This window comes from Schistocerca americana, chromosome 3 (genome assembly GCF_021461395.2).
Source record: "Schistocerca americana isolate TAMUIC-IGC-003095 chromosome 3, iqSchAmer2.1, whole genome shotgun sequence".
Lineage (NCBI taxonomy): Eukaryota > Metazoa > Arthropoda > Insecta > Orthoptera > Acrididae > Schistocerca > Schistocerca americana.
In genome coordinates, this window is record NC_060121.1 from 649,636,721 (window position 1) to 649,663,294 (window position 26,574).

General features: G+C 41.6%; 1 protein-coding gene across 3 annotated transcripts in view; it reads right to left on the bottom strand.

Moving 5' to 3' along the window:
* Positions 1-225: 225 nt before the first annotated feature.
* Positions 226-26,574, bottom strand: part of LOC124605417 — a 103,213-nt gene continuing 76,864 nt past the window's right edge. Inside the window, exons 6-8 of one of the 3 annotated variants that reach the window (XM_047137072.1) lie at positions 5,920-6,028; positions 2,066-2,206; positions 226-455 (exon numbers count right to left, since the gene is read on the bottom strand). In XM_047137072.1, the coding sequence (XP_046993028.1) occupies positions 2,067-2,206; positions 5,920-6,028 (249 nt within the window). In that variant the 3' untranslated portion in view covers positions 226-455; position 2,066. Of the gene's footprint in view, positions 2,207-5,919; positions 6,029-26,574 lie in introns of all 3 variants that reach the window. The other 2 variants (XM_047137071.1, XM_047137069.1) reach the window with 2 other exon arrangements.

Sequence of the window (26,574 nt, forward strand, 5' to 3'; positions counted from 1 at the left end):
AAGTCAGCTGTCATGGTCACAGCATTCAGTTCAACAGTTTAGTGTTTCTATGTGCCTACTGCAAACCCCTAAGCCCCTTATTTTGACATATGCATAGGCCAGACTATTCCCCCACAGTTTTTGGTACAACAAGGAAATCAGTAACATTGTCACATTCTAATTTTTAAGACACAACTGAGAATCAGTTCACCTGCTAAACTATTAAAATAACGATAATCTGTGCAGTTATTAGTAAGACAGAAATTTATTTTGAAATACATAATGATGTATACAGGTTAAAAATGTTGATATCAAAACAACACAGTAATCGGAAGCGTAATTTACATCAGTCATGTACATCTTGAATTACTTAATGATTTACACAGCAGTAAGGTTGGTTGTTTCAAGTGCAGTCCTGCTTTTAGATAGGATCATTTTCAAGTGTTCTGTGATGGACAGCTTAATGAGATTAATTTCTGAAATAAAAATAAGTGGCATTCTCAATATTGATGTTTTTCAATACACGTGCTTACATCATAATCTTAGTTATGTTAGTACAGTGTGGACGAAATAATGGACATTTTAACAATCTTTGACTAATGACAACCAAGGAATAACCTTTTTCATACTTTTATATGCCAAAATACATATTTCATGAGTACCAACATAAAATATTGATATAAAAAACATTTCAGAAGTATAGCTACAACATTATAATTTTACAACTTTGCTGCAGATATCTCCCAAAGTGAAGTCTGATTTGCTCACTTTGTGCACATAACTACATATTTATATATTTATATTATAGTAACAGAAACAAATTAAAACATATCTTTTTCTCGTGAATATCAATTTCATAACAAACAAAACACCTCTGCAGTCAACTTGGAAATATATCCTTCAATGCATTGCTGTGAAAGCATATGTACTACTCTGTGTAGTAAAACAATTGCAGTGACAAACTAGAAACAGTGCAGTGATAGGTATTATTAATACCCAAAAGAGTTAAAAATAAGGAAAAAAGTTGAAATACAAAAGCACTATAGGAATTATGACAGGTGCCAGAAAGAGGATATACTTTCTGTAAATGTCAACAACTTTTCAGTCTCCTTTCTTCATTGGGGACCAGTGTCAGTAAATTGGATTTTTTCTGTATTTCCAGCGTTTGATAGTAAGGCTTCATTGAAGTAAAGAGTGTAGTCTTATGTGTTCTTAGATAGAAGAACACAACTTTAATGAGCCAATGAAATCTGATTACAAAATCTTATATAGCTATTACAAATAGCTCTCAGAATGCACAAAATGTACAGTAACAGTACATTTATGACCTATCATTTACTATATGAATCATATGTTCTACATAAATCTCTCCTACAATGAATTCTTTCATATTTTCAACTCCCTTCCAACACAAGTTTTAGAAACTTCAATTTGTACTTTCTTGAACAGGGAGTACTCTGTTTACAATCATTACATTTCTTGCCAGCAGTTGCACTTTTTAAATTATCACAATGTTGAAAGTAAAACTCATAATCAATACTCAGCTCATAAAGTAACTTGCATGCGAGTCTGAACACTGATCACAAACAATTGCGCAAAACACTTATAGTATTTTTGTTACATTCAATTTGCTTGACACAAAATAATCTGCTAATGCTGTGATTTCAAGCACCGTCTCAGATAAATGTAAGACATACATCAAAAATATATTAATATGACTTGATTTACTGCACATTGCTTACCATAAATATAAACTCTGTGGTACAGGACACAATTGCAAATTGTCTTGATGCAAACCAGCAGACATGTCTACTAACACAATTCAAGTGATAATATATTATTATAGAGGATATTAGTTAATGTAATAATGGGATACCCTGGGTGGATGTTATTTTCTTCTACATGATATTCAAAGACAGCCAATATTTGCATCATGCAAATTACCACATAACATCCAGATAATTACTTCACAATTAAGTTTCTCCCAGCAAACAAAAACAATAAATCACTAATTTAGTAAACTAAGACATATGTTCCTCACTGATTTTTTGTTGTTTCAGTCTCAGAGCTCCACAAGGAAACATACATTATTCAAGGAACTCTGCAACTTCCTGCAACTCCCTTTCTCTTGCTTGCTGATGAGCCCAACGATCCTCTACCAGTTTGTCACTCAGGCGCCACTTGTCATGGTAAATTCTTTGTTTGCAAGCTGGACATTTTTTGCCCCCTGCAAAGCAAATCATACCCTTTGGTAAAATGCAAAAAAAACTGTAAATTACAGATATAAAACCTCCCTAAAAAAATTTACAACCATCACATTACTAGAAGGTGCAAAAAAGATAGTGGAAATGGATGGAGAATATTCCAAGGTTTTTGACATAAAAATAGGAGTCGGACAAGACGATGGATCATCACCATCACTCTTGCTCAACGTAATAATGCGGGAAGCACTGGATGCAACAAGTGAAGCAGAGGAGGGGATTAATATAGGAATAAAAATGAATGTACTGTCTTTTGCAGATGATGTAGCATTAATCGCTGAAGATCTGGATGACCTGAAAATACTGGTAAGGAAGCTATTTCAAAAAGTAAGGTAATTCATGAGAGTACAAAGCAATTACAAGACAAAAAGGTGGGAAATCATACAACATGATGGCCATTTGCTCGAACAGTCCACGGGTGTACTGCCGGTCCATAGTGTCAAATGTGCACAATATTTCGGCGATCAGACATGTTGCCATCATCAGGTGTGCTGACAAACTGAGCTCCTGAGGGCAGTGTGCAGTGTGCCCTGCAAGGCGTTCTCTCTGCAGTCCGCGCCTGCAGCCGCGTGTCAGCAGCCGCTGAGACGCTGGCGTCGGCATCTGTGGTGACGGTGTAATTACCTATTCCGCCCTGGTTGCCCATTCATTTTCTTTGCTGAGCATCTTTTTAATTAGACGCAATGATCATTCCCATGCCTTGCTGAGGTTATAGCCATAATCTTGGTTGCTGAGTCTGTCCCTGGTATGAATTTCGATAGCCTCTCTAATGACACTGTCCCAGTACTTAGATGTCTGTGCCAAGACCCTGGTATGTTGGTAGTCCATTTTCGGACAAACAGTGCTCTGCGACCACTGACTTGTTGGGGTACCTAAGTCAAGTGTGCCTTTGATGTTCTCGGCAACGATCTTCATTGGTGCGCACTGTCTGTCCAATATAAGTCTTCCCAAACTGACACAGAATCTGGAATATGCCAGCCTTCTGCAAACCGAGATCATCTTTGACACTTACCAATAATGCTTGTGTTTTATTGGGTGGGCAAAAGACAGTTCCTATTCGGTGTTTCCTCAATATTTATCCTATTTTCCCCAGGGAAATGCCTTAGACAAAGTGTTCAGCGAGTGAAGCAAGGTGGAGGTTCCCTGATGTTTTGGGGTGGAATTATGTGGGGCCAACATATGCCGCTGGTGGTCATGGAAGGCACCGTTGCCTCCAAACACGTCTCCGACGATTGTCTGGTTGAAGGCTTATACGACAGTCATCAGTGAAGAGAACGTGATGCCAATCCTGAGTGGTCCATTCGGCACATTGTTGGGCCCATCTGTACCGCACTGCATGGTGTTGTGGTTGCAAAGATGGACCTCGCCATGGACGTCGGGAGTAAAGTTGCGCATCATGGAGCCTACTGCAAATAGTTTGAGTCATAATACGACATCCTGTGGCTGCACAAAAAGCATTATTCAACATCGTGGCATTGCTGTTCGGGTTCCTCCGAGCCATAATCCTTAGGTAGCGGTGATCCACTGCAGTAGTAGCCCTAGGGTGTCCTGGGCAAGGCATGTCATCTACAGTTCCTGTCTCTCTGTATCTCTTGCATGTCCAAACAACATCGCTTTGGTTCACTCCGAGACGCCTGCGCACTTCCCTTGTTGAAAACCCTTCCTGGCACAAAGTAACAACGCAGATGCAATCGAATCGCGATACTGACCATCTAGGCATGGTTGAACTACAGATAACATGAGCCATATACCTCCTTCCTGGTGGAATGACTGAAACTGATCTACTGTCGGACCTTCTCCATCTCATAGGTGCTATTCATTCATGGTTGTTTACATCTTTGGGCGGGTTTAGTGACATCTCTGAACAGTCAAAGGGACTGTGTCTATGATACAATATCCACAGTCAACGTCCATCTTCAGGAGTTCTGGGAACCGGGGTGATGCGAAACTTTTTTTGATTTGTGTACTACAGCAATCCATTAGAGGTGTAGGGTAAGCCATATGATTGTGTGTGTCTGTTAATACAGTTGAGAAAAAGACTTCAGGGGGGTTCACAGTTCTTTTGTAAACATGTATTTGGCAAGCATGGGGTCCAGAAGTCTGTGCTGTTTTTGATATTTGGGCTGCTGCCTACTCTTCACCTATATGATACATCTACGAATAAAAAATTTCTATAGTATTTATGATAATAAATATAGATGTCTGGATGAAATGTATGAATGAAATCTTGTGTGAAGTCGAAAAAAGAAATTTGAAATTGCTCTTCTGTGTACGTAGTATTTAACTAATTTGAATATATTACTTTATTACAACAAGGGATATAATTTTTTTTAAAAACTGAGGATAATAATTCCATTATGGTATTGTCAACATTGTGACATTTCTTGAGATTCATTGCTAACTCACTGTTTCCAGATTAGGGAATAGAACCATTTTTGGAATAATCCTTCGACTTTTCAAGTGAAAATACAGGAATGATTTCGTTGTGACTCGCCGATCTTTCAAAGAGCCGCCTCGCAGTTACGTGCGTCCTCTACATGCAGCGCTGTCTGCCAGCCATGCAGCAACAGCGGCCAGCCAGCCAGCAGCCGCTAGACTTGGACTCAGTTATAATTTGACTGTTAAAGTGTACACACGTCTTACTCTGTTTACTTGATCTGTGACTTTCATGTATTGCGTCTTCCTTGAAATACATTTGTTCAACTTGAAGTTATAACAGATTTTATTTGACAAAACAAGAATAGATTCTCTGCTTGTTTTGCCAATCTAGAAGTTTTGTCTACAAACAGAAATAACAAAATTATATAATTTGCGAATAACATTCATAAATAATATAAATAAATAATGACTGCTGTGGTGGAAGTAAGGCAGAATGGCATATTGTTAATTTAAAGGACATACTAAAGGTTACATAAGTTAATGACAAGATGGGGATTGGCAGCCACTGAGGGACACCAACGATGTGCTAGTGCTGCTGCATGAGTGAATGGTATCGAAGCAGTGCAATGCAGACTTGAGAGGATTGTATAACTGTGTTAAATGATGGAGAAGGGACCATCAATAAACACTTGTCAACAGTAATGTTCAGTTAGCATTTTGTTTCATGTTTCAAGTTTGTTTCATGTACAAGTAATAATCTGTTGCTTATACCATAACTACTTTCACACTCACTGTAAGTAGGGCAAAGAGCACTTACAACTTTGTAAAAAATTATAAGTTTGCAATTTTATAATGTTTCGTTATTCAATTACAACCTAATTTCTCCTTTAGTGATTCATCTACAATATATTACTGTACTCAGTTTAGCAGCTGTCAGGTTGATCATTTTGGCAAGGGCTACTATTCCCCACTCCTGGTACCAATGTATGTGGGTAGGAAGTCGTCCTACAATGTATGTACAGCACTTTTCATTTCAAAAATACATTCTGTGTTATATTAAAAAATCAGTTAACAATATAAAAATAGGCGATAATGAGAAATCATGAAAATTTAGCAACAGAACATATCAGGAAATGACTGGGTATTTCCTTTCCTACAGACAAAAGCCTGCTGTTATTATATCAGACAGGAAACTGAATGAAGTTCTTATGTATCTAGGAAAATTTAATTTACACCCACATTAAAGTAACTCAATCTTTGCTACTAAGAACGTGGTACATAAAGCAATAGCAAAACCTACCTTCAAATGGAGGAGTTTTCATGTAGGAAACCAGGCACTGCAAATGCAGCAAGTGTCCACAGTAAACACGTTCAACATGTTTATCTGCCATTTCATCGACCTCGACTTCCTGTAACAAAATGCAGCTTCAAAGACTACTAGTATTTTGTTGGTATACGACTCACTGATAATACACCAGGGAGAAGTTAAAAATTCCTGAAAAAGTAATGTGACAGGCCCAGATAAGAGGTAGAACAATTGTAACTAATATATCATTTGTACCAAAAATTTTCATTCTTTCTTTTTGTAAATTTTGCCATAAAATGAAGGAATAACAATACTGGTTTCGGCAATACAAACCAATAAGGGCACTGTGGACTGATAATACAATACAATTAATTTAAAACAGGCACAACAGAAAGACTGCTATACATTTGAGCTTTCAGCCAGAAGGCCTTATTCTAAAGTAGAAAACACACACACATTCAATGAAGTACAAATCACACACCACACATGAACACTGTCTCTGGCCATTAAGACCTCAGCAGCCAAAGACAGTGGCTATATGTGTGTGCATTTTGCTTGTGTGAATGTGTGTACATTTTCTAACAAAGAGATAGAGGGGCTGGCCAGTACTTACTTCAGCTCAGTACAGCCGATAGTTGCACATAAAGCAGAACCGAAAATTTACGTTCCTAGTTTTCAGAACAAATGTTCCTTCATCGGGGAGGAGAGAGGGGAAAGAAAGGGAAGAAGGGAAAGGAGATTCAGTTACTCACAACCCAGGTTATGAAGCAACAGGGAAAGGAAAATAGGGAGGGTAGCAGGGATGGAGGCATGGTTGTCAGAGGGAAGCGAAAGATATTCTACTGTAAGTACTGTGCCAGCTTCAAACCAAAGAGGATGCATACAGAAGTAAAGAGGTATATAGTATAAAGATAAACACAACTATGTAGGATGAAAAGATGCGTGAATGGCTAAAGAGGAAAGGGAAAGAGGATAAGACTGAAGAGTAAATGGGAGTGAGGTTGTTTAACGTAGGTTCAGTCCAGGGGGATGGCGGGATGAAAGGAAGTGTTGGAGTGCAAGTTCCCATCTCCGCAGTTCAGAGGGACTGGTGTTGGGTGGGAGAAGCCAAATGGCACATACAGTGTAGCAGGTTCCTAGGTCCCTAGAATTATGCTGGAGGGCATGCTCCGCTACTGGGTATTGGGCACCTCCCAGGCGGACAGTTCGTCTGTGTCCGTTCATGCGCTCAGCCAGTTTAGCTGTTGTCATGCCGATGTAAAAGGCTGTGCAGTGCAGGCATGTCAGTTGATAAATGACATGTGTAGTTTCAAACGTGGCCCTGCCTTGAATTGTGTATGTTTTACCAGTAGCGGGGCTGGAGTAGGTGGTTGTGGGTGGATGCATGGGGCAGGTTTTGTAGCGAGGTCGGTTACAGGGGTAGGAACCGCTGGGTAGAGAAGGTAGTCTGGGAATATTGTAGGGTTTAACAAGGATGTTACGGAGGTTAGGGGGGCGACGAAAGGCAACTCTGGGTGGTGTGGGGAGAATTTTGTCAAGGGATGATCTCATTTCAGGGGTTGACTTGAGAAAGTCATATCCCTGACGGAGTAATTTGTTGATGTTTTCGAGGACAGGATAATATTGGGTGACAAGGGGGATGCTTCTGTGTGGTCTGGGGGTAGGAACATTGTTGTTGGACGGGGAGGAATGTATTGCTCGGGAAATCTGTTTGTGGACAAGGTCTGCAGGATAGTTGCGGGAGAGGAAAGCACTGGTAAGGTTATTGGTGTAATTGTTGAGGGATTCGTCACTGGAGCAGATACGTTTGCCTCGAATACCTAGGCTGTAGGGAAGGGAGCGTTTGATGTGGAAAGGACGGCAGCTGTCAAAGTGAAGGTACTGTTGTTTGTTTGTGGGTTTGATATGGACAGAGGTGTGGATGTGAGCTTCAACAAGATGAAGGTCAACATCCAGGAAGGTGGCTTGGGTTTTGGAGAAGGACCAGGTGAAATTCAGATTCGAAAAGGAGTTGAGGTTATGGAGGAAATTAAGGAGTGCTTCTTCACCATGAGTCCAGACCACAAAGATGTCATCTATAAACCTATACCAGGCCAGGGGAAGCAGCTGTTGGGTCTTCAGGAAAGCCTCCTCCACGCGGCCCATGAAGAGGTTGGCATAGGACAAAGCCATCCTGGTTCCCATGGCCGTTCCCCTGATTTGTTTGTAGGTCTGGCCTTCAAAAGTGAAGTAATTATGGGTGAGGATGAAGTTGGTAAGTGTGATAAGGAACGAGGTTTTTGGATGATCTTCGGGTGGGCGTTGGGAGAGGTAGTGCTCAAGGGCAGAGAGACCAGGGGTATGTGGGATGTTTGTGTAAAGGGATGTAGCATCTATGGTGACAAGAAAGGTTTCAGGTGGGAGAGGGGTGGGAATGGATTTGAGGCGTTCTAGGAAGTGGTTTGTGTCTTTGATGTAGGATGGGAGTCTACGGGTGATAGGTTGGAGGTGCTGGTCTACCAGAGCTGAGATACGTTCGGTTGGGGCTTTGAAGCCTGCTACAATGGGACGGCCAGGATGGTTCTCTTTGTGGATTTTGGGTAATAGGTATAAGGTAGGGGTGCGTGGCTCAGGTGGAGTGAGTAAGTCTATGGAAGCCGTTGTGAGGCCTTGTGAGGGACCTTGGATTTTTAGGATTTTTTTCAGCTCAGTCTGGATGGAGGGAATGGGATCCTGGGTAACAGCTTTGTAGGTTGAGGTGTCGGAGAGTTGACGCAGTCCTTCTGCCACATACTCCACACGGTCAAGTACTACAGTTGTGGAGCCTTTATCCGCCGGGAGGATGACAATAGAGCGGTCTATTTTCAACTCCTTAATGGCACGGGATTCAGCTGGGGTGATGTTGGGGGTTGTCGGGATGTTCTTCAAGAAGGACTGGGAGGCAACACTGGATGTGAGGAATTCCTGAAATGTCTGCAAGGGATGGTTTTGGGGGAGGGGAGGAGGATCCCTTTGAGAAGGCAGTCGGAACTGTTCTAGACAGGGTTCAACACTGGGTCTAGTATTTGGGGGCTGTGTTTGGGTAGTGAAGTGATATTTCCAGTTGAGGTTCCGGGTGAATGAGAGGAGATCTTTAACCAGGGCAGTGTGGTTGAATTTAGGCGTGGGGCTAAAGGTTAAGCCTTTTGATAGAACACATGTATCTGGAGGAGAGAGGGATCTGGATGAGAGGTTTAGGACTGAATTGGGACTGGTGATATGTGGCATTTGACTGTGGTTATAGTTGAGATTTGGTCTGTGTGGGGTATGTGCTGGGATGGGGAGATTGAGTAGGGTGGCTAGGCTAGGTTTGTTGGCTATGAGGGGGGTTTGTTGAAGGTTCTGTTGCGGTTGGTGTGTGTGAGGGATAGGGAGAGGGACCCCACTTCTTAGGTGTTGCACTAGCACTGTGGGAGTGTTGTTTACATGAAGTAGTGTAGAGATTCAGGACAAGTTGGGTAAGGGCTAAGGCACGCGCGATCTTTTTTGCGGCACGCGCGATCTTTTTTTCGCCACTCGCTATCTCTGTTTTTGAGCAACGTGTGTTCTTTTCCCCTGATCTGGACATACTTGCTTGGTCTGGTCAACTTTTTCCGTATTTTTCTTATTTAGTGGTCTTCCTTTGGTATTGAACATTACCAACACAATTAATTTCTTTCTTTCTCGTCCTTCCCTCTGCGTTTTATTCCTTCTTATGATTACTATTTCAACTTTAGTTATTTAATTTCCCTACCCACCAGTTACCCACTATGTACCCTAATCCTATACCACATTATTTACATTCATTCCGGAAACACGCATTCACCATAGCCAAACTGCAATTCCACATACTATTCCTCCGGTCCTGCTTAACCTTTGGAATTACCCCTAAAGGGCTTGCCTTAAAAGTTCCCATCTCCGGGTGCAATTCCTCCTTCCACCAGTCTCTCCTGGACTTCCAGAACCTTCAATCCTTAGCCCTTACCCAACTTGTCCTGAATCTCTACACTACTTCATGTAACCACCACTCCCAACAGCTCCTATCTCTCTTCAAAGTCCTCCACCTCTCAAACCCTTGCTTGGAGAACACACTCAGGGACATCATCCTAGAAGCTAGCTGCAAACTTGAGTTCCATGCCACACACCACCTGAAAAAACTATCCACAGTGCTAGTGCAACACCTAAGAAGTGGGGTCCCTCTCCCTATCCCTCACAAACACCAACCACAACAGAACCTTCAGCAAACCCCCCTCATAGCCAACAAACCTAGCCTAGCCACCCTACTCAATCTCCCCAGCCCAGCACATACCCCATACAGACCAAATCTCAACTATAACCACAGTCAAATGCCACATATCACCAGTCCCAATTCAGTCCTAAACCTCTCATCCAGATCCCTCTCTCCTCCAGAGACATCTGTTCAATCAAAAGGCTTAACCTTTAGCCCCATGCCTAAATTCTGTAAGTACTGGCCAGCCCCTCTATCTCTTTGTTAGTATTTGTTTCACATCTTTATATGAGATTTTCCATTAATCATTTAGATCACCTGTGTGTACATTTTCTACTTTAGAGGAAGGGCTTTTGGTTGAAAGCTTGAATGTATAGCGGTCCTTTTTGTTGTACCTTTCTGTGAAACAACATCTCCTCTACATGGTGAGTAGCAATCTATCCCTTTTTGTAATACAGTCATTATTACATGCTGAATTTTCCATACAATGAATTTCTGTTGACCTAGGGAGCAAATCTTCACAAACCACAACTAACACACAGTTTGTCCTGGGGAGAATCCGTACAAAAAGTACTAAATTTTTTCCTAAATTCCCACTTGAGTTTATCTGGTTGTGCTGATTCGAAACTCTGAGATTCATAAGCACTCATGTCTAGGCCGAAAGTCTTGTGAGCATAGTTCCACCAATGTTTTGCGTTCTTCACATGTAACATCCAAGTACAATGGGTGAGGTTGCCACAGCCCCTACCGACAAGTGCGAGCTTCTGAAAGTTGATACTCTGGACCAACTGAAAGAATATTGAGAGTAGTGGACAGAGGGTACTCAAGCATAGAGTTCAGGCAAGGGGGCACACACAGTCACCTCCGCTACATGACATTTGGCTAAGTAGATACCAACAATGACAATCAAAATGGAAAGGCTTCAAATACTTTTTATTTAGTGATGATTAATTACAGAACTGTTGGAGCTTAACATATGTTAGTAGATACTGAAGGATTCTTAGACAGAACAGAAAGACTGGTTTCAAAAATAAAGAAAAGGTACTCCATGAAAATCATTCATATCAACACACCACAGTGGTGTGCACAAAAGAAGGTGGCTGGTTGGATGACGCACAGTGCAAGTAGAAGTGCACCACATGATGCTCCAGAGAAGAGTGTTGTTCTGCCACATCTGTCTATAGGACACACTCTGGTGTGCATATGGAACATTTAGCATTTATTTTCACATCAGTTTAGGTGTGGTGAGGTCACTTAGCCACTACAGTGTTCATTATGGGTAGCATTAAACAATCACAAAAAATATTACATTAAGAAATGAAAACAATAGTTTTCCTGAGTATATAAATTCTACTAGGGAGACACAGAAGCAGAAACATTGCTCTGATGTAGCGATTATCCTGGTGTTGTCAGCTACCACGATAGGCAATGGCTGGAGAGTGAGTCAAAGGACACAAATAGAGAACAAACTTGCAACACTGCAAAGTATTCTCCATCTCTCTCCAAGTCAAGCGCACATCAGGCTGCTGCCTTCTTACATATAAATCATTACAACACACAAATCACTACAACACACTCACATTCTGATGAAGAGGTAGAAGATCTCTATGAACAGTTACAGAAAGACAATATTATGAAAAGGATTGATTGCTATTCACTATATAGTGGAGATGTTGAGTCATAGGCATGCACAACAAAAAGACTGCTAAACAAGTCTATGTGGTTCTGAGCAGACAAGACAGATTGCTGATGTAACTACTTAGATTTGAAGATGATTCACAGTGATCGAACCATGTAATATAATTAAAAATGTGCAACTGAGATGGAACAACAAATGAGAATTATCTTTATTATCTAACCACTTGCTCAATCTCTTATGGCATTTATGTATAGTACATAAAGGAACTGTAAAGCTTGTAACAGTCCTGAATCACTTTCAAATTACAAATGATCACAGATTTGTAAGATGAGGAGTAAAAACAGATTCAATGTTAGAAACAAACAGGCTCATCAGGCAAGAAGTCGGAAGTGTAGACTATGACTGCTCTGTTGGGGACCAGAGCCCTCCAGCATTAACAGTGCTGGACTACAGGTGGTCTATGCCAAAAGTTGAAGTGCTACAATGGTGAAGACTGACACTGCAGTTCTGAGCACACACCTCACTGACAGGCGGAAGCAGCATCGCTCCAAGAAGGTGCAGTTAGCGCGGACCTACTTGCTTCCACAGGACGACATGCTTGAAAATATGTCTCACCATACCCTGGTGCCTCAACACTATTTAGGCTGGCACATGGCTATGGCTATTCAGGCCTCCACAGTGAGCTCTCTTAGCTTTACACCAACCACTGATTCTGTGACCTGTAATCTGATGCCAGTCTACTTGCCTGGAATCTTTGCCTTCAACACTTCGTGGAACCACCCACGGTTGTCCCCGGGGTCTTTGATATTTTGGTATGACATTATGTCTTGTAATTAAAGACACTCAGTTGCTCATTAATCATACTTTGACTCAACTAATTGTGATTCAGTTTTCCCTGGATGACCGACCACCGGACTTAAGCATTTCACTAACTTCACAGACACAGACTTATTGTTGGGTAATTATGCTCCAAAGGAGGATAACTGAAGGTTTATGTTTGTTCAATAAACTCCCTCTTCATTGTCTACCTGAGCTTTAGTTTCTCTGCATTTGAAATCTATTGCTTCTTGGAACAGCTCAATCATGAGGTCGAACCTCATGCTTTGCTTCATGAATGCTTAAACTCCTGTTTGTTGGAATACTTTGATATCCAAGAGCATGTGGCAGCTACCTGTTCCAAGTTTTTTAGCTCCCACTGGAAATGGAAAATTGAAATGAGCATTTGGCGTCATTGGCCGGAAGGCCCCTTGCAGGGCAGGTCCGGCCGCTGTGGTGCAGGTCTTATACATTCGACGCCACATTGGGCAATCTGCGTGGTGGATGGGGATGAAATGATGATGAAGACAACACAACACCCAGTCCCTGAGTGGAGAAAATTCCCCGGCCCAGCCTGGAATTGAACCCGGGCCCGCAGGACGGCAATCCGTCACACTGACCGCTCAGTTATCGGGGCGGACAGCTGCCTCTAACAAAACAGCAGTTGTACTGGGAGTGGACAGCCCACTTATGAGGTCTTTCTAGGGACTGCAGTTTCCAATGTTCTAATCCTCAGTGCAAACAGTCTTACGTGGTTAGGGAAATTATCCTGGTCCACTCTACAGATAAAGGACTCCACAATGACCTCTTAAAGCTCAATGACCCATCTTTAGCTACATGTCTTCCCCTCATCCAGGCATTTAAACAGTCCATCTGGTACTCAGTAGCTCTGCAGGACTCACTGCAAGTGTCTGCCACCCACCAAACTCTCCAGATCCCTTCCCGGGTGGACAGCACATGCAGAAATTACCTTCATGCAGTAAGTGTTTTGTAATATGTCAGCAGCAGCAGTGCTACTTTCATAGGACAGAGTGGACAGACTGTGGGAAGAAAGGACACAACACTGAAGTATGCTGGTCATCCATAAAGATAGGATGTTGATTGTGGACTCCAGGGATTGTGATTTGGGCAACATTGACTGGATCTATGGTCCAGATGTTCTCCATGTTCAGGCCTCCCTTCTATCTTCAATAGGTTATTAACACTGGAAGTGGCAATCAAGCCATTCTAGTTGTTTTTCAAATTAATACTGGATCTTCCACCACTTCTGTCGATTGAAGCTGCATTGCCATCTGGGCTCCCCTACACTACAACCTTTTTCTAATGCTTATGTGCAGCTCCTCTTGGACAAAGCCTCCAAAAGCATCCTGATGATCAACACTCCATCTGGTCCTTGTCTTTTTCAGTATAACAACATGCTCTTAGGCACTGCCACAACACCAGCCATATTCTATTGCTGTTTGGAACACCTCACACGGGATATTCCGGGGACAGTAAATTATTTGGAATATATCTTTGTCACTGGCAAAAATGAACAGGATCTAGTAATCAATTTGGACTACTTGTTCAGTGTTCTCCAGTGGGCTAATTGGAAGTGCAATATGGAAAAAGTCTGTTTCTTCATGCTGCAAATAGATTATCTGGGACATGCTTTCAGTGCGTAAGTCATACGCATCACCCTGCATCATGTCAATGCTGTACAAAACCTACCGGCCGGGGCCCTCAGAGACGCCAAACAACTCAAATCCATGTTAGGTCAACTGAATCATTACAGAAAATCTGTTCCTCTCAGGCAGCAGCTACAGCCAAACCACTACATCAGCTTCTTCACAAGAATGTTGAGAGGCAATGGTCTTTCATCTGCATAAGTCTTTTCGAGACATTACACAGGCTCTACTCAGCTCAATGTGCCTCATGGCATATGGCCTGTCCAAGCCCCTGATAGTGATCACAGATGCATCCGACTACAGCTTGGGAGCCATTCTTTCTCACAAAGTCAACAGAGCTGAAGTCCCAGTTGTGTTTGTTTCCAGGATATTAATGAAGGCACAGTGAAATTACAGACAAATAAAAAAGAAAGGCTTAGCTACCATTTTTGCCTTGAAGAAATTCTTGATTATGTTATGGACAGTGATTTACCCTGTTAATGGATCATTAGCCTTATTACCACTGTTCAACATTCATTCTAATATTTCGACTAGGAGCACCCGATGCCTGCAGAGATGGTCATTGTCCCTGTCCGGGTTTCACTACGACATCCCTTATCAGTGCACGGTGCAACATGTCAACATGGATATCTTATAACGTCAACCAGTGGGACAAGACCCCAAGATTGATGGGGCTGCTGAAGTCAGCTTTCATGCTGACACAGAGCCTGAGGCAGTGGTGGCCAGCTTACCCATGGATACTGCAGTCATTGCTTGACAGTTGCCAAAGGACCCAGTCCTCCATGATGAGGCAGTGGTGGCCAGCTTACCCATGGATACTACAGTCATCACCTGACAGTTGCCAGAGGACTCAGTCCTCCACGAAGTCATGCAATTTGTGAAGAATGTTTGGCTAGCAAATCCAAAACCCTTGAACATCTGGACGCTGGGGCCTATTGCTACCTGCAACGTGAACTGTCTGCTCTCAAAGGCATTCTCTGGTTCCAAGCAGATAAACGACATGCCAGAGTGCTCAATCTGCAAGCACTCCAACACTGCGTCTGGCCAGTACTTCAGGAAGGTCATTAGGATACGGTCCTCACCAAACAGATAGCCTGCCAACATGTCATCTGGAGGGCACTGATATAGACCACATGGTTACAGTGTGCATGACACACCAAAGCAGGCAGGCAGCACCAACCTCTCAGTATTTTCCTTGGCCTGACGTAACATCCTTGTGGTCTCGTACTTATCCTAATTTCGCAGGGCCTTTCTGGGTTACTAGTCATTGCTCATAAGATGCAGCAGCAGTTTTCCATAAGTTTCATGAATGCACCCAATGTCATCAACAAAGACCATCCAGGATTTATCTTGCATCTTCTCAACTGGAGGGCTTCCAGAAACAACTCTGATGGATAACAGCCCTCAGTTCATGTCAGCAGAATTTTGCAGTTTTTGTGCGGGAAATGGCATAGTTTTGGTATGTAAAGCACTGTTCCACCCCATTTTCAATGACTAGCAAGGATGTTCACCCACACTTTTAAGATTGAACTGGCGAAGTTGCACGATCTCGAAGCAGCTCAGTTTACTTCTTGCCTCCCATTGCTCCTCTCCACAGGATGGATACAGCCTGGCTGAAAAACTCCATGGTTGGCAGTATCTGTCATCCAGCCCACCACCTTCCCATACCCCCCACCAGCATTCACACAGTTATCAATGCCCAGGAGTGATGACTATGACCTCTAGCTGTCTCACTTGCAGGGCTTGCTGGCCACAGGACCTGGCATCACAGCCTTCCGGCAGGCCATGCGTCCACTTCCATTGATGTTGACAATGGCCCCCTGGGTTCTCAGCTTCCCCAGGACACCAGCAGTGGCACTACCACCTTCTGAGACACCAAGATGTGTCACCATCTCTTTTCTAATGTGGGAATGCTATGATGGGGCTCATAGACCTACAGCATAATAGCATTGTGCCACATGTGGCATGTGCCCAATGACCCACAGACTACAATGATGAACATAACCATGACATTCTGAGTCTATTGCATGTAACAATGCTGAATGACTAATAAAGAATCTGAATCTGAATCTGAATCTGCACACCTTGCCAACAGGCGGCAGCATAATTGCTCCAAGAAGGCACAGTTGGTGCGGACCTACTTGCATCCACAGGGTCTTGTGCTCAAAAATAGATCTCGTCGTAGCCTGGTGCCTCAACATTAGGCCGCTGCATGGCTGCAGCTAGTCAGTTTTCCATGGACGAGCTCTCTGGGCTTTAAGCCGAGCATTGTCATGCAATGAGGAAACTGATATGTCAATGGGTGCGAGGGACAGGCATGGCGTATTCTCTGCAAATATGATGTGTTACAATTGAGGGTGAACAGGACATCTGCAGAAGCAGTGCCTCCAGCCTCAGTGGAATAGCTGTGATACGTCTCGTTGACAGCATTATAGGAAAGGTAGTAGGGGTGGACACAGAAGAAGCAAGCAGCCGTTAAACGCAAGCAACAATTATGTATGCACAGGCTGAATGTGCAATAATGGGTGTAGTGAAGAGAAGGAAGTAAAAGTTATCATACACAGGGATGCATATGTCAGTAGCCAGTAGGGACCTAGTGCGTCGGAAGCGATGGAATCCACCACACTACAAATTGCATAGGGTGACGGACAACAACATAAGGTCACTGAGACCAATGGAAATATATTTTTCGTTGGAGGCAAACGGATCTAGGCAGTGCATGGAAGTAGTGCCCCATGTAAGTGAGAACTACAGCATGATGATAGGATTGGACTTCTTGCATCAAAATCACGCCATAATTTATCTTTGGCAACATGTAGTGGAACTTAGTGGGAAGACTTTCTTGCCACAGAAATCCCTCAACCAATTTAGATCTGTCTCCATTGTAGTGGGCAATTCAATTAAACAGTGTACAAATACATTAAGGCTTAATTTGCTTCATTGTGAGCCAAGTGGCAGTGGGAAGTCGTTTTGGGTGAGTGTGGAGCCAAACTTACCAGTCAATGTTGCTGTTGTTGTTGTTGTTGTTGTCGTCGTTGAGACTGGTTTGATGCAGCTCTCCTTGCTACTCTATCCTGTGCAAGCTTCTTCATCTCCGAATAACTACTGCAACTTACATCTTTCTGAATCTGTTAAGTGTATTCATGCCTTGGTCTCCCTCTACAATTTTTATCCTCCACGCTTCCCTCCAATACAAAACTGATGAGCCCTTGATGCCTCAGACCATGTCCTACCAACTAATCACTTCTTCTAGTCAAGTTGTGTCACAAATTCCTCTTCTCCCCAATAATATTCAGTATCTCCCCTTTAGTTACACAATCTACCCATCTAATCTTCAACATTCTCTACCCATCTAATCTTCAACATTCTTCTGTAGCACCACATTTCGAAAGCTTCTATTCTCTTCTAGTCTAAACTAGTTATCGCGCATGTTTCACTTCCATACATGGCTACATTCCATACAAATACTTTCATAAAAGACTTCCTGACACTTAAATCTATACTCAATGTTAACAAATTTCTCTTCTTCAGAAATGCTTTCCTTGCCATTGCCAGTCTACATTTTATATCCTCTCTACTTCGACCATCATCAGTTATTTTGCTCCCCAAATAGCAAAACTCATATACTACTTTAAGTGTGTCATTTCATAATCTAATTCCCTCAGCACCACCTGATGTAATTCGGCTACATTCCATTATCCTCATTTTGCTTTTGTTGATGTTCATCTTATATCCTCCTTTCAAGACACTGACCATTCTATTCAACTGCTCTTCCAGGTCCTTTGCTGTCTCTGACAGAATTACAATGTCTTTGGCAAACCTCAAAGTTCTTATTTCTTCTCCATGGATTTTAATTCCTACTCCAAATTTTTCTTTTGTTTCCTTTCTTGCTTGCTCACTATACAGATTGAATGGAACTGCTGGAAGAAGACGATGTATTAGATTCAGCAAGTTGTTTGATTAAAAGGAATATCATATGCATATGGAAGAATAACAGTGGGAGGGTAGTACCCGTCAATGTTGGCAATTTTAGCACTGAAGAAGTAAAGTTGACCAAGAGGAAGTTGATAGTGAGATGGGACATTCCAGAGGAGGAGGATTGTTGCACATCAGATGTAAGCTATAAACAGCTACAGGATGCTGCTAAGACTGCATCACATAAGGATGTGGAGTATCCAAAGGCATTAGAGCAAACATGGATGGATCTGCTATTGGTGTAATTTGAAGATTTGTTTTTTCGTCGCCCGTGACAACTGTTACGTAATACAGAATTTCAAAAGGGAATGAAGTACCGTTATATCACAAATCATTGGTATTTGCAACCCATTCTGGAGGAACTTATTAACCAGCAGTCGGCCAGTGGCTTAATAGAAGAGCGTGACGGACCATGGGAAGTAGGAATTGTGATTGTGCTGAGAAAGTTTATTAACAAGAAATACAGATTTTGCAGCGATTACAATCATCCTCATATGAGTCAGTCAAATGAAAACTGAACACCAGCCACAATGGGACCATGGAATGGTTCCATTCAAAAGTAGTCACCACACATGTTAAGACATTTACCCCTCTGGGAGCTGAGATGATCAATTTCTGTTTTGCAGAATGCCGACAGCCGCTGACGGATCCAGAACTGCACCCACTCTTGTACTTTCTTGTCCGCCTGAAACTGACGTCCATGCCTGTCCTCCTTGAGGTCACCAAAGATGTGAAAATCACAAAGTGAAATGTTCAGTATGTACAGAGGGTTTTGTAATGCTTCCCAAACAAATTGCTAAAGTGTAGCCTTCCATCCAACTGGCAGTGAGGGGGCGGCTGTTATCGTGCAACAGGATGATTTTGTCTGACAGCATTTCCGGGCATTTTGGCTTTATGGTGCAGTGCAGTTTGTGCAAAGTGTATTCACAGGGCCACACACTGATTGTAGTTCCATGTTTGAGGAACTCTATGAGCAGAGGAAGCATCCTGTCATAAGGTAACACCTGTCCCCACACTGCAAATCAGACGAAGGCTATGCAACAGCAATTTGGTTGGGAAACATTGCAACATACTCTGTGCAGCCTGGATCTTTCACCATTTGATTTTCACATTTTAGGTGACCTTTCACATTTTAGGTGACCTGAGGAAAGACATGCGTGGACATCAGTCTCAGTCGAACAAGGAAGTTCAAGAAAACATGCACTTTGGGATTTGTCAGTGGCCACTGCGTTCTGGAAAGCAGGGCTTGATCATGCCATCTTCTAGTGGGATGAATATCTTTAACACATGTGGTGATTACTTTTGAATGGACCCACTCCAATGTCCTGTTGTGGTGGGTGTTTGGTTTTCATTTAACTGCCTCTTATAGTAAGATGCATACCCCATACGTAGGGCACAGACACCATCGAAAACTAGGGGCAGGGCGTGTATTTTTCTACCATAGTTTAAGAAGGGGATACCAACAGTTGGAGGTGGTTCCAGAGGACCAACCAAAGACCGTTTTTTCGTTATCCTGGGGCCATTATCAGTATCAAAGGATGCCGTTTGGGCTGAAGGATGCTCCTGTGATGTTTCAGCATTTGTTGGTTGGAGTGTTGAAGGGGTTGAAGCCTTGCCAGTGTCTAGTTTACCTGGGCAATATATTGGTGTTCTCAAGGAACATGGAATAACACAGACAATATTTAAGAGAAGTATTTAATAGGTTGTGGGCTGCACATCTGATTATGAGTATGGAGAAGTGGCTTTTGTGTTGGAGAAAGTAAGTTACATAGGGCATGTGATTAGCAAAGATGGGGCGAGTACAGATCCAAGGCTGGTACAGGAAGTGCGAGATTTTTTAGCGCCGAAGGTGAATAAAGAATGAAAGTTGTTCTTGGGATCCTCAATTTATTGTAGGAAGTCCATAAGGGGTTTCGTTAACATAGCACAACCATTCATGCAACTATTGGAAAAGGGTGCAAAATATGTGTGAACAGAGGAATGTCAGTGGGTGTTTGAAGCCCTGAAGAGAGCTTTTATGACAAGTCAAGTGTTGATGTTCCCAGATTTCCAGTGGGAGTTTATATTGTCCTGTGAGGCATCTTATCATGCTCTCGGCAGTGTTCTGAGTCAAGCGATCAACTGCGAGGAACACCCCATGGCTTCTGCACAAGACAACTTAACAGAACCAAGAAAACTATTCAACCACAGAGAGAGAAATGCTTATCCTCATGCATGGAGTGTCATATTTTCAATGTTACCTTTATGGGAAGAACTTTCAAGTAGTGACCCATCATGATACTTTGAAAAGGTTATTAGGGTTGAAGGGCTCATCCAGCAGACTAATGAGATAGGTGTTAAGACTCAATGAGCTTGACTACGGAGTGCAAGTACTGGGTCACAGCCCTGCTGAACAGCAAGTGGCACAGAATGCTAACATTTGCTGCAAATAATACAGGATCCACCTACAGTTCAGCATATATGACGGTCTGTTGTGCAAAGCAACAGAGTTACAGCCAAAAGCAATGGCCCTGGCAAAGATGAAAGAAGATGTTCTAAAGGAAACACATGATCATGTGCTGCTCAGTCATGAAAGATGCAGAGCAACGAGCTGAAGGGTAATGGAGAAATACTAGCGGAAAGGAAGAAAAGGAGATGTGGATCAGTATTTGAGGAATTTTGCACAGCATGCAGATGCGAGTTGTAAGCAAGTACCGTTACAGAGACTGCCAGAAGCTTCAAAACCATTTGAGATGATGTGGTGGATGTGGTAGTACCGTTTAACCAGATCCCGGCAGGGAATTGTTGTTTTGCTGATGATGAGTTGTCATTTCTCATAGTTTGTTGAGATGATACCTACGCCGAACAAGCAAGTAATTACAATTGAACAGGCACTGGTCAATAGGCAGATTCTGGAGTACCAGAATCGATGATTACAGAGCAGGATACGAACTTAATGTCAGACTTGATGAACAAATTTCATCATTTGTTACATTTGAAGAAATTGATAACTAGTCCACCTCACCTTCAGTTGATTTTTTTGAAGAGGGAAATGGTGCATCGGATGACCAGGAGGATGCTGAGTTACTATGTGAACTCTCACCACAAAGATTGGGACACATGTCTTTCATTTGTAGTGTGTATGTATAATTCGAAGCTCCACACCAGTACAGGGTTGGGAGAAAAATTCCATCAGCATCTGATATGATTAAGGCAAAATGATGTGGAGTCAGTCCATGAGTTTGCGAGAACAGTGAGAGATTCTTCCTCTTAAGCCAACAAAAGATATTTGTGTAAAAACATTGTTTATATAGTACTTAAATGGAGAACTGCACACTGTGGTCTGATGCACGTACAGATGGGGTGAAAGAAGTGTGAGCACAGAAAATCATCAAGGCACAAGGAGGATTGAGCATCTCCACCTGCTATGGTGGGCTTAGTTATAATTTGGCATCATGGCTTGGAGGTGTCACGGAAGGCATGGAGAAATGGATGCTGCTGATAAAATTACACTACCTGGAAACAGTTGAAGAAAGTTTAACGCAAATGTCATTCTGTTCTAATAGTCAAGTCTGTTCTGTTCTAAGACTCTGTTTGTAGGTGGTGTCCTGATTTAAGAATTAATAAGAGATCTGTTCATCTAACATTATAATGGTTACACCAGAGAAGAAAAATACAGAAGAGTTATTCATAAAATTGTTACATCATTTCATTTCATAGCTTGAATCATTTGAAACCATGCCTTCTTGGCTCAGTGCAGATACAGGGCAGAAATGCTATATTCCACTGCAGTACAGAGTGGGGCAGTGGGAGGTGATGCCTAGCCTTTACACACAAAAAGACAAGAGGACATTTGTGATAAGGTTCCAAGGTCCTTGTCAGGTAATAGAAGCCACATATTCACTCAATGTTATCCTGCAGCTGTCGAAGTCGACAACAATGAATGTTGGACATCTACAACTGTTCAGAGGCATTTTGGAGTCAACCCCAGGGATAGTTACAGTGGAACCAGAAGAAAAGCAAAAAGGATGAATTGGAGAAGTACACAGGAAAGTGTAAATAAACCATGCAAGAAGTGTCATATGCACTGAAGTCACAGAAGTAGCAGATGTATTTTATTTTGTTTATAGATGGTTATTTATGATATTGTTTGCAGGGTACCGGAAGTAGTATTTTAAGGGTGAAAGTATGAATTGTGTGTCAGACTAAGGGTTCTTTAGGTGTCCTTGGGGCAGAGTGCGGATACTGTCGAGCCAACATATGGACTGAGGAGTTCTGTTTGCCAGATAAGAGGATGTGATGATTACTAGTCAGAAATAGATACTGACTTTAGTGTTTAATGCATGAGAGTTCTGGAATGAAATAAGGAGACTGGAGAACGTGTTTTATGGTTCATGATGGGTAGCCAAGAACAAGGGAGTACCTGGGGAAGTTTCAGGGGAGTACAAGAAATTATACAGGACATATGAGCAGTTGCAAGGGCAGATGCAGCAATTTGTGGAGGTGATGCCACGTTCATTACTACAGCAGAAGAAAGGTTGGATAGACACTGGGGGAAGGATTTTGTTTGGAGTAGCAGGCTCTGGGTACATAAGAGAACTGAACAGAATAATGGAGGTAGTGAAAGAGCTGGCCAAGGATAATAAGTCAGTGGTGAAGTGGCATACCACACACATTGTAAGCTTGGAGAATGAAGTGTTACACAATATGCATATGCTCCAGAACCAACAAGTTAAAAATAAAGTGTTTAATTTGACAACCGCTTCTTCCTTGGCCCCACTAGCCTACCATCCAGCCTCATGCCCTAGCGAATCAGCCTTCTGACAATGCAGCTGCCCCACACCACCCACAAGATTGACTATAATATAAACAGGAAAAAGGTACTGCAGGGAGAAAAGAAAATCTCAAATGGAACAAATCAGCTATTACAAAAAGCAATATTTCCAAGTGAAGACTAAAGGGAATGTGGTACATTTATGCTGAAATATTTGTACATTTCTTCAATAAGGTGAGAGGGTGAGAGATGACACAATGAAAATTTTGCAAAGGAACGAACAGAAAAAAAAGAAAATAATAATAACAATAATAATAATAAAAGAACAGATGATGCATATGAAGTCATATGAGGTGTGAAGAAAGGGTAGATCCCTGCTTAGGACAGTGTTTCAGTAGAAATGATTAAAGCTGCAAGCAAAATAAAGGGAATTTATGAAATTGTTTAGACAATTCACACAAAACAATACTGTAATTATTCTCCTTCACAAGAAAGGCTACAAAAAACCTGTAGATCCACAATTCTCCTCTTCATAATGTATAAGATATTAACTAAAATCACTACCAACAACAGAGAGAGAGAGAGAGAGGGGGGGGGGGGGGGGGGAATCAGGCAAAAGAACAAGGTGGCTTTAGAATTTGACATAGCAAAATGGACCACTCTCAAATTATGAATGAAACCACAGAATGGAGCAATGAGTATAAATTACCACTTTGGGATTTATAGATTGTGAGAAAGCTTGTGACTCAGTTTTAACCAAATCTACACTGACAGCCAGTGGTGATTTGTGCAAAATTTTACCAATGTGCTACAATATTACAAAAATAAACAGATTGTGTTCCACTACAGCATCATGCTGGCACGACTTAATATTGCTGCAACATTAGCTTAACCTAATGTACTAAGATCAAGTACTTTGTTTACATGTTTATGATCTCTGCTTTTTTTTTATTATTATTAACACATTAATATGTCCTACATCTTTCACTCAACCTGAACTCTTTTCAAACACTTCCGTACTAAATGTCCTATAACTTGACCTCTTTTTTTTCCTTCCCCACTAATAGCCTTTTGACATACAAGGGTAGTAATCATAACTATAGTGAATATACTAATATTATGTATATGAACTGAAGTAAAATGCTGCTCAAATATCCCTCACACTCTATGCGTATATCTTTAAGAAAATATTTTACCCTTTCCTATGGCCTACTCAGGAAAAATATTCAAGGAATTAGAAAAGGGCATCTACCTGCTTCTAGTTGCATACTTTGAGCCAAATCAGTGAGCCCTGTCTCACATCCTCCTGTTGTTAAGATTTAAATTTTGAGTGGATCCACCAAACACACTAACTCTCACTTTCTGCTCCAAAGATTTACTGGAAAAAGGCCTTTTTAGCAGATCATCTACAGAAAACACTTTCATGCTAATTTCCCGTGTACTCACTTTTTTTTATCACCACCAATATAGCACTCATCGTACAGGAAGCAGCAGGGATGAAGTCACATTAGAGTACGCACAGTCGAAAACAGACAGCTGCATCCCTTCTCTGAGTTGACCATAGCGCAGTTGACCACTTTTCAGCACTCATCATTGGTTTTCAGTTATTGTGGAGAGAGCACTATAAAACATTTTCTGTCTTGTTTCATTTGCTTACCAGCACACATTCGAAGTGAACTGGTGTACTTTTAATGTGATTTCCAGCTTGCATTCGAAGAGAAATGATGAATTTTTAATGTGATTTCTGGTTCACATTTGAAGAGAAATGGCATAATTTAAGTATGATATTTACAAAGTGCTGTAATATGTTAGCACGTGATCACCGGCCGCCACTGGTGACAGCCCTTTAGAAACAAAATATTGATTGAAAATCTGTAGAGCTTCCATTAGAGTTAGTCAACATGGTTACAAATTCAAAACTGGAAGAAAAGTCAGACAAATAGATTCCACATCACTAAAACTATTTTGATCACTTGAAAAGTGTGTTTTCAGTTAAATTGGAATATGAAAAAGAAATATGTGTTAAACAAATATATCTAATATTGATAATAATATTTTAACTAAATTATAATTACAAAAAATGATTACAAGAGCTACTGAAATGCACCACGGAGTGCTTAATAAACTGTAAATATAGATTTTCTAGTTAGAATTATGCAAGGTCCATCATTTCAGAAACAATTTTATGATGTATGTGTTTTAACATGACTGCAATCACACAACTCAAATGAATGTTGTATGACAGTGGAAATTAGTGAAGTTCGGTGGCAGGAGGAACAAGACTTCTGGTCAGGTGACTACAGGGTTATAAACACAAAATCAAATAGAGGTAATGCAGGAGCAGGTTTAATAATGAATAGGAAAATAGGAATGCGGGTAAGCTACTACAAACAGCATAGTGAACGCATTATTGTGGCCAAGATAGATACGAAGCCCACACCTACTACAGTAGTACAAGTTTATATGCCAACTAGCTCTGCAGATGACGAAGAAATTGAAGAAATGTATGATGAAATAAAAGAAATTATTCAGATAGTGAAGGGAGATGAAAATTTAATAGTCATGGGTGACTGGAATTCGAGTGTAGGAAAAGGGACAGAAGGAAATGTAGTAGGTGAATATGGATTGGGGGTAAGAAATGAAAGAGGAAGCCGCCTGGTAGAATTATGCACAGAGCATAAGTTAATCATAGCTAACACTTGGTTTAAGAATCATGAAAGAAGGTTGTATACATGGAAGAATCCTGGAGATACTAAAAGGTATCAGATAGACTATATAATGGTAAGACAGAGATTTAGGAACCAGGTTTTAAATTGTAAGACATTTCCAGGGGCAGATGTGGACTCTGACCACAATCTATTGGTTATGAACTGTAGATTAAAACTGAAGAAACTGAAGGAACTGCTAAAAGGTGGGAATTTAAGGAGATGGGACCTGGATAAACTGAAAGAACCAGAGGTTGTACAGAGTTTCAGGGAGAGCATAAGGGAACAATTGACAGGAATGGGGGAAAGAAATACAGTAGAAGAAGAATGGGTAGCTTTGAGGGATGAAGTAGTGAAGGCAGCAGAGGATTAAGTAGGTAAAAAGACGAGGGCTAGTAGAAATCCTTGGGTAACACAAGAAATATTGAATTTAATTGATGAAAGGAGAAAATATAAAAATGCAGTAAATGAAGCAGGCAAAAAGGAATACAAACGTCTCAAAAATGAGATCGACAGGAAGTGCAAAATGGCTAATCAGGGATGGCTAGAGGACAAATGAAAGGATGTAGAGGCTTATCTCACTAGGGGTAAGATAGATACTGCCTACAGGAAAATTAAAGAGACCTTTGGAGACAAGAGAACCACTTGTATGAACATCAAGAGCTCAGATGGAAACCCAGTTCTAAGCAAAGAAGGGAAAGCACAAAGGTGGAAGGAGTATATAGAGGATCTATACAAGGGCGATGTACTTGAGGGCAATATTATGGAAATGGAAGAGGATGTACATGAAGATGAAATGGGAGATACGATACTGCGTGAAGAGTTTGACAGAGCACTGAAAGACCTGAGTCGAAACAAGGCCCCCGGAG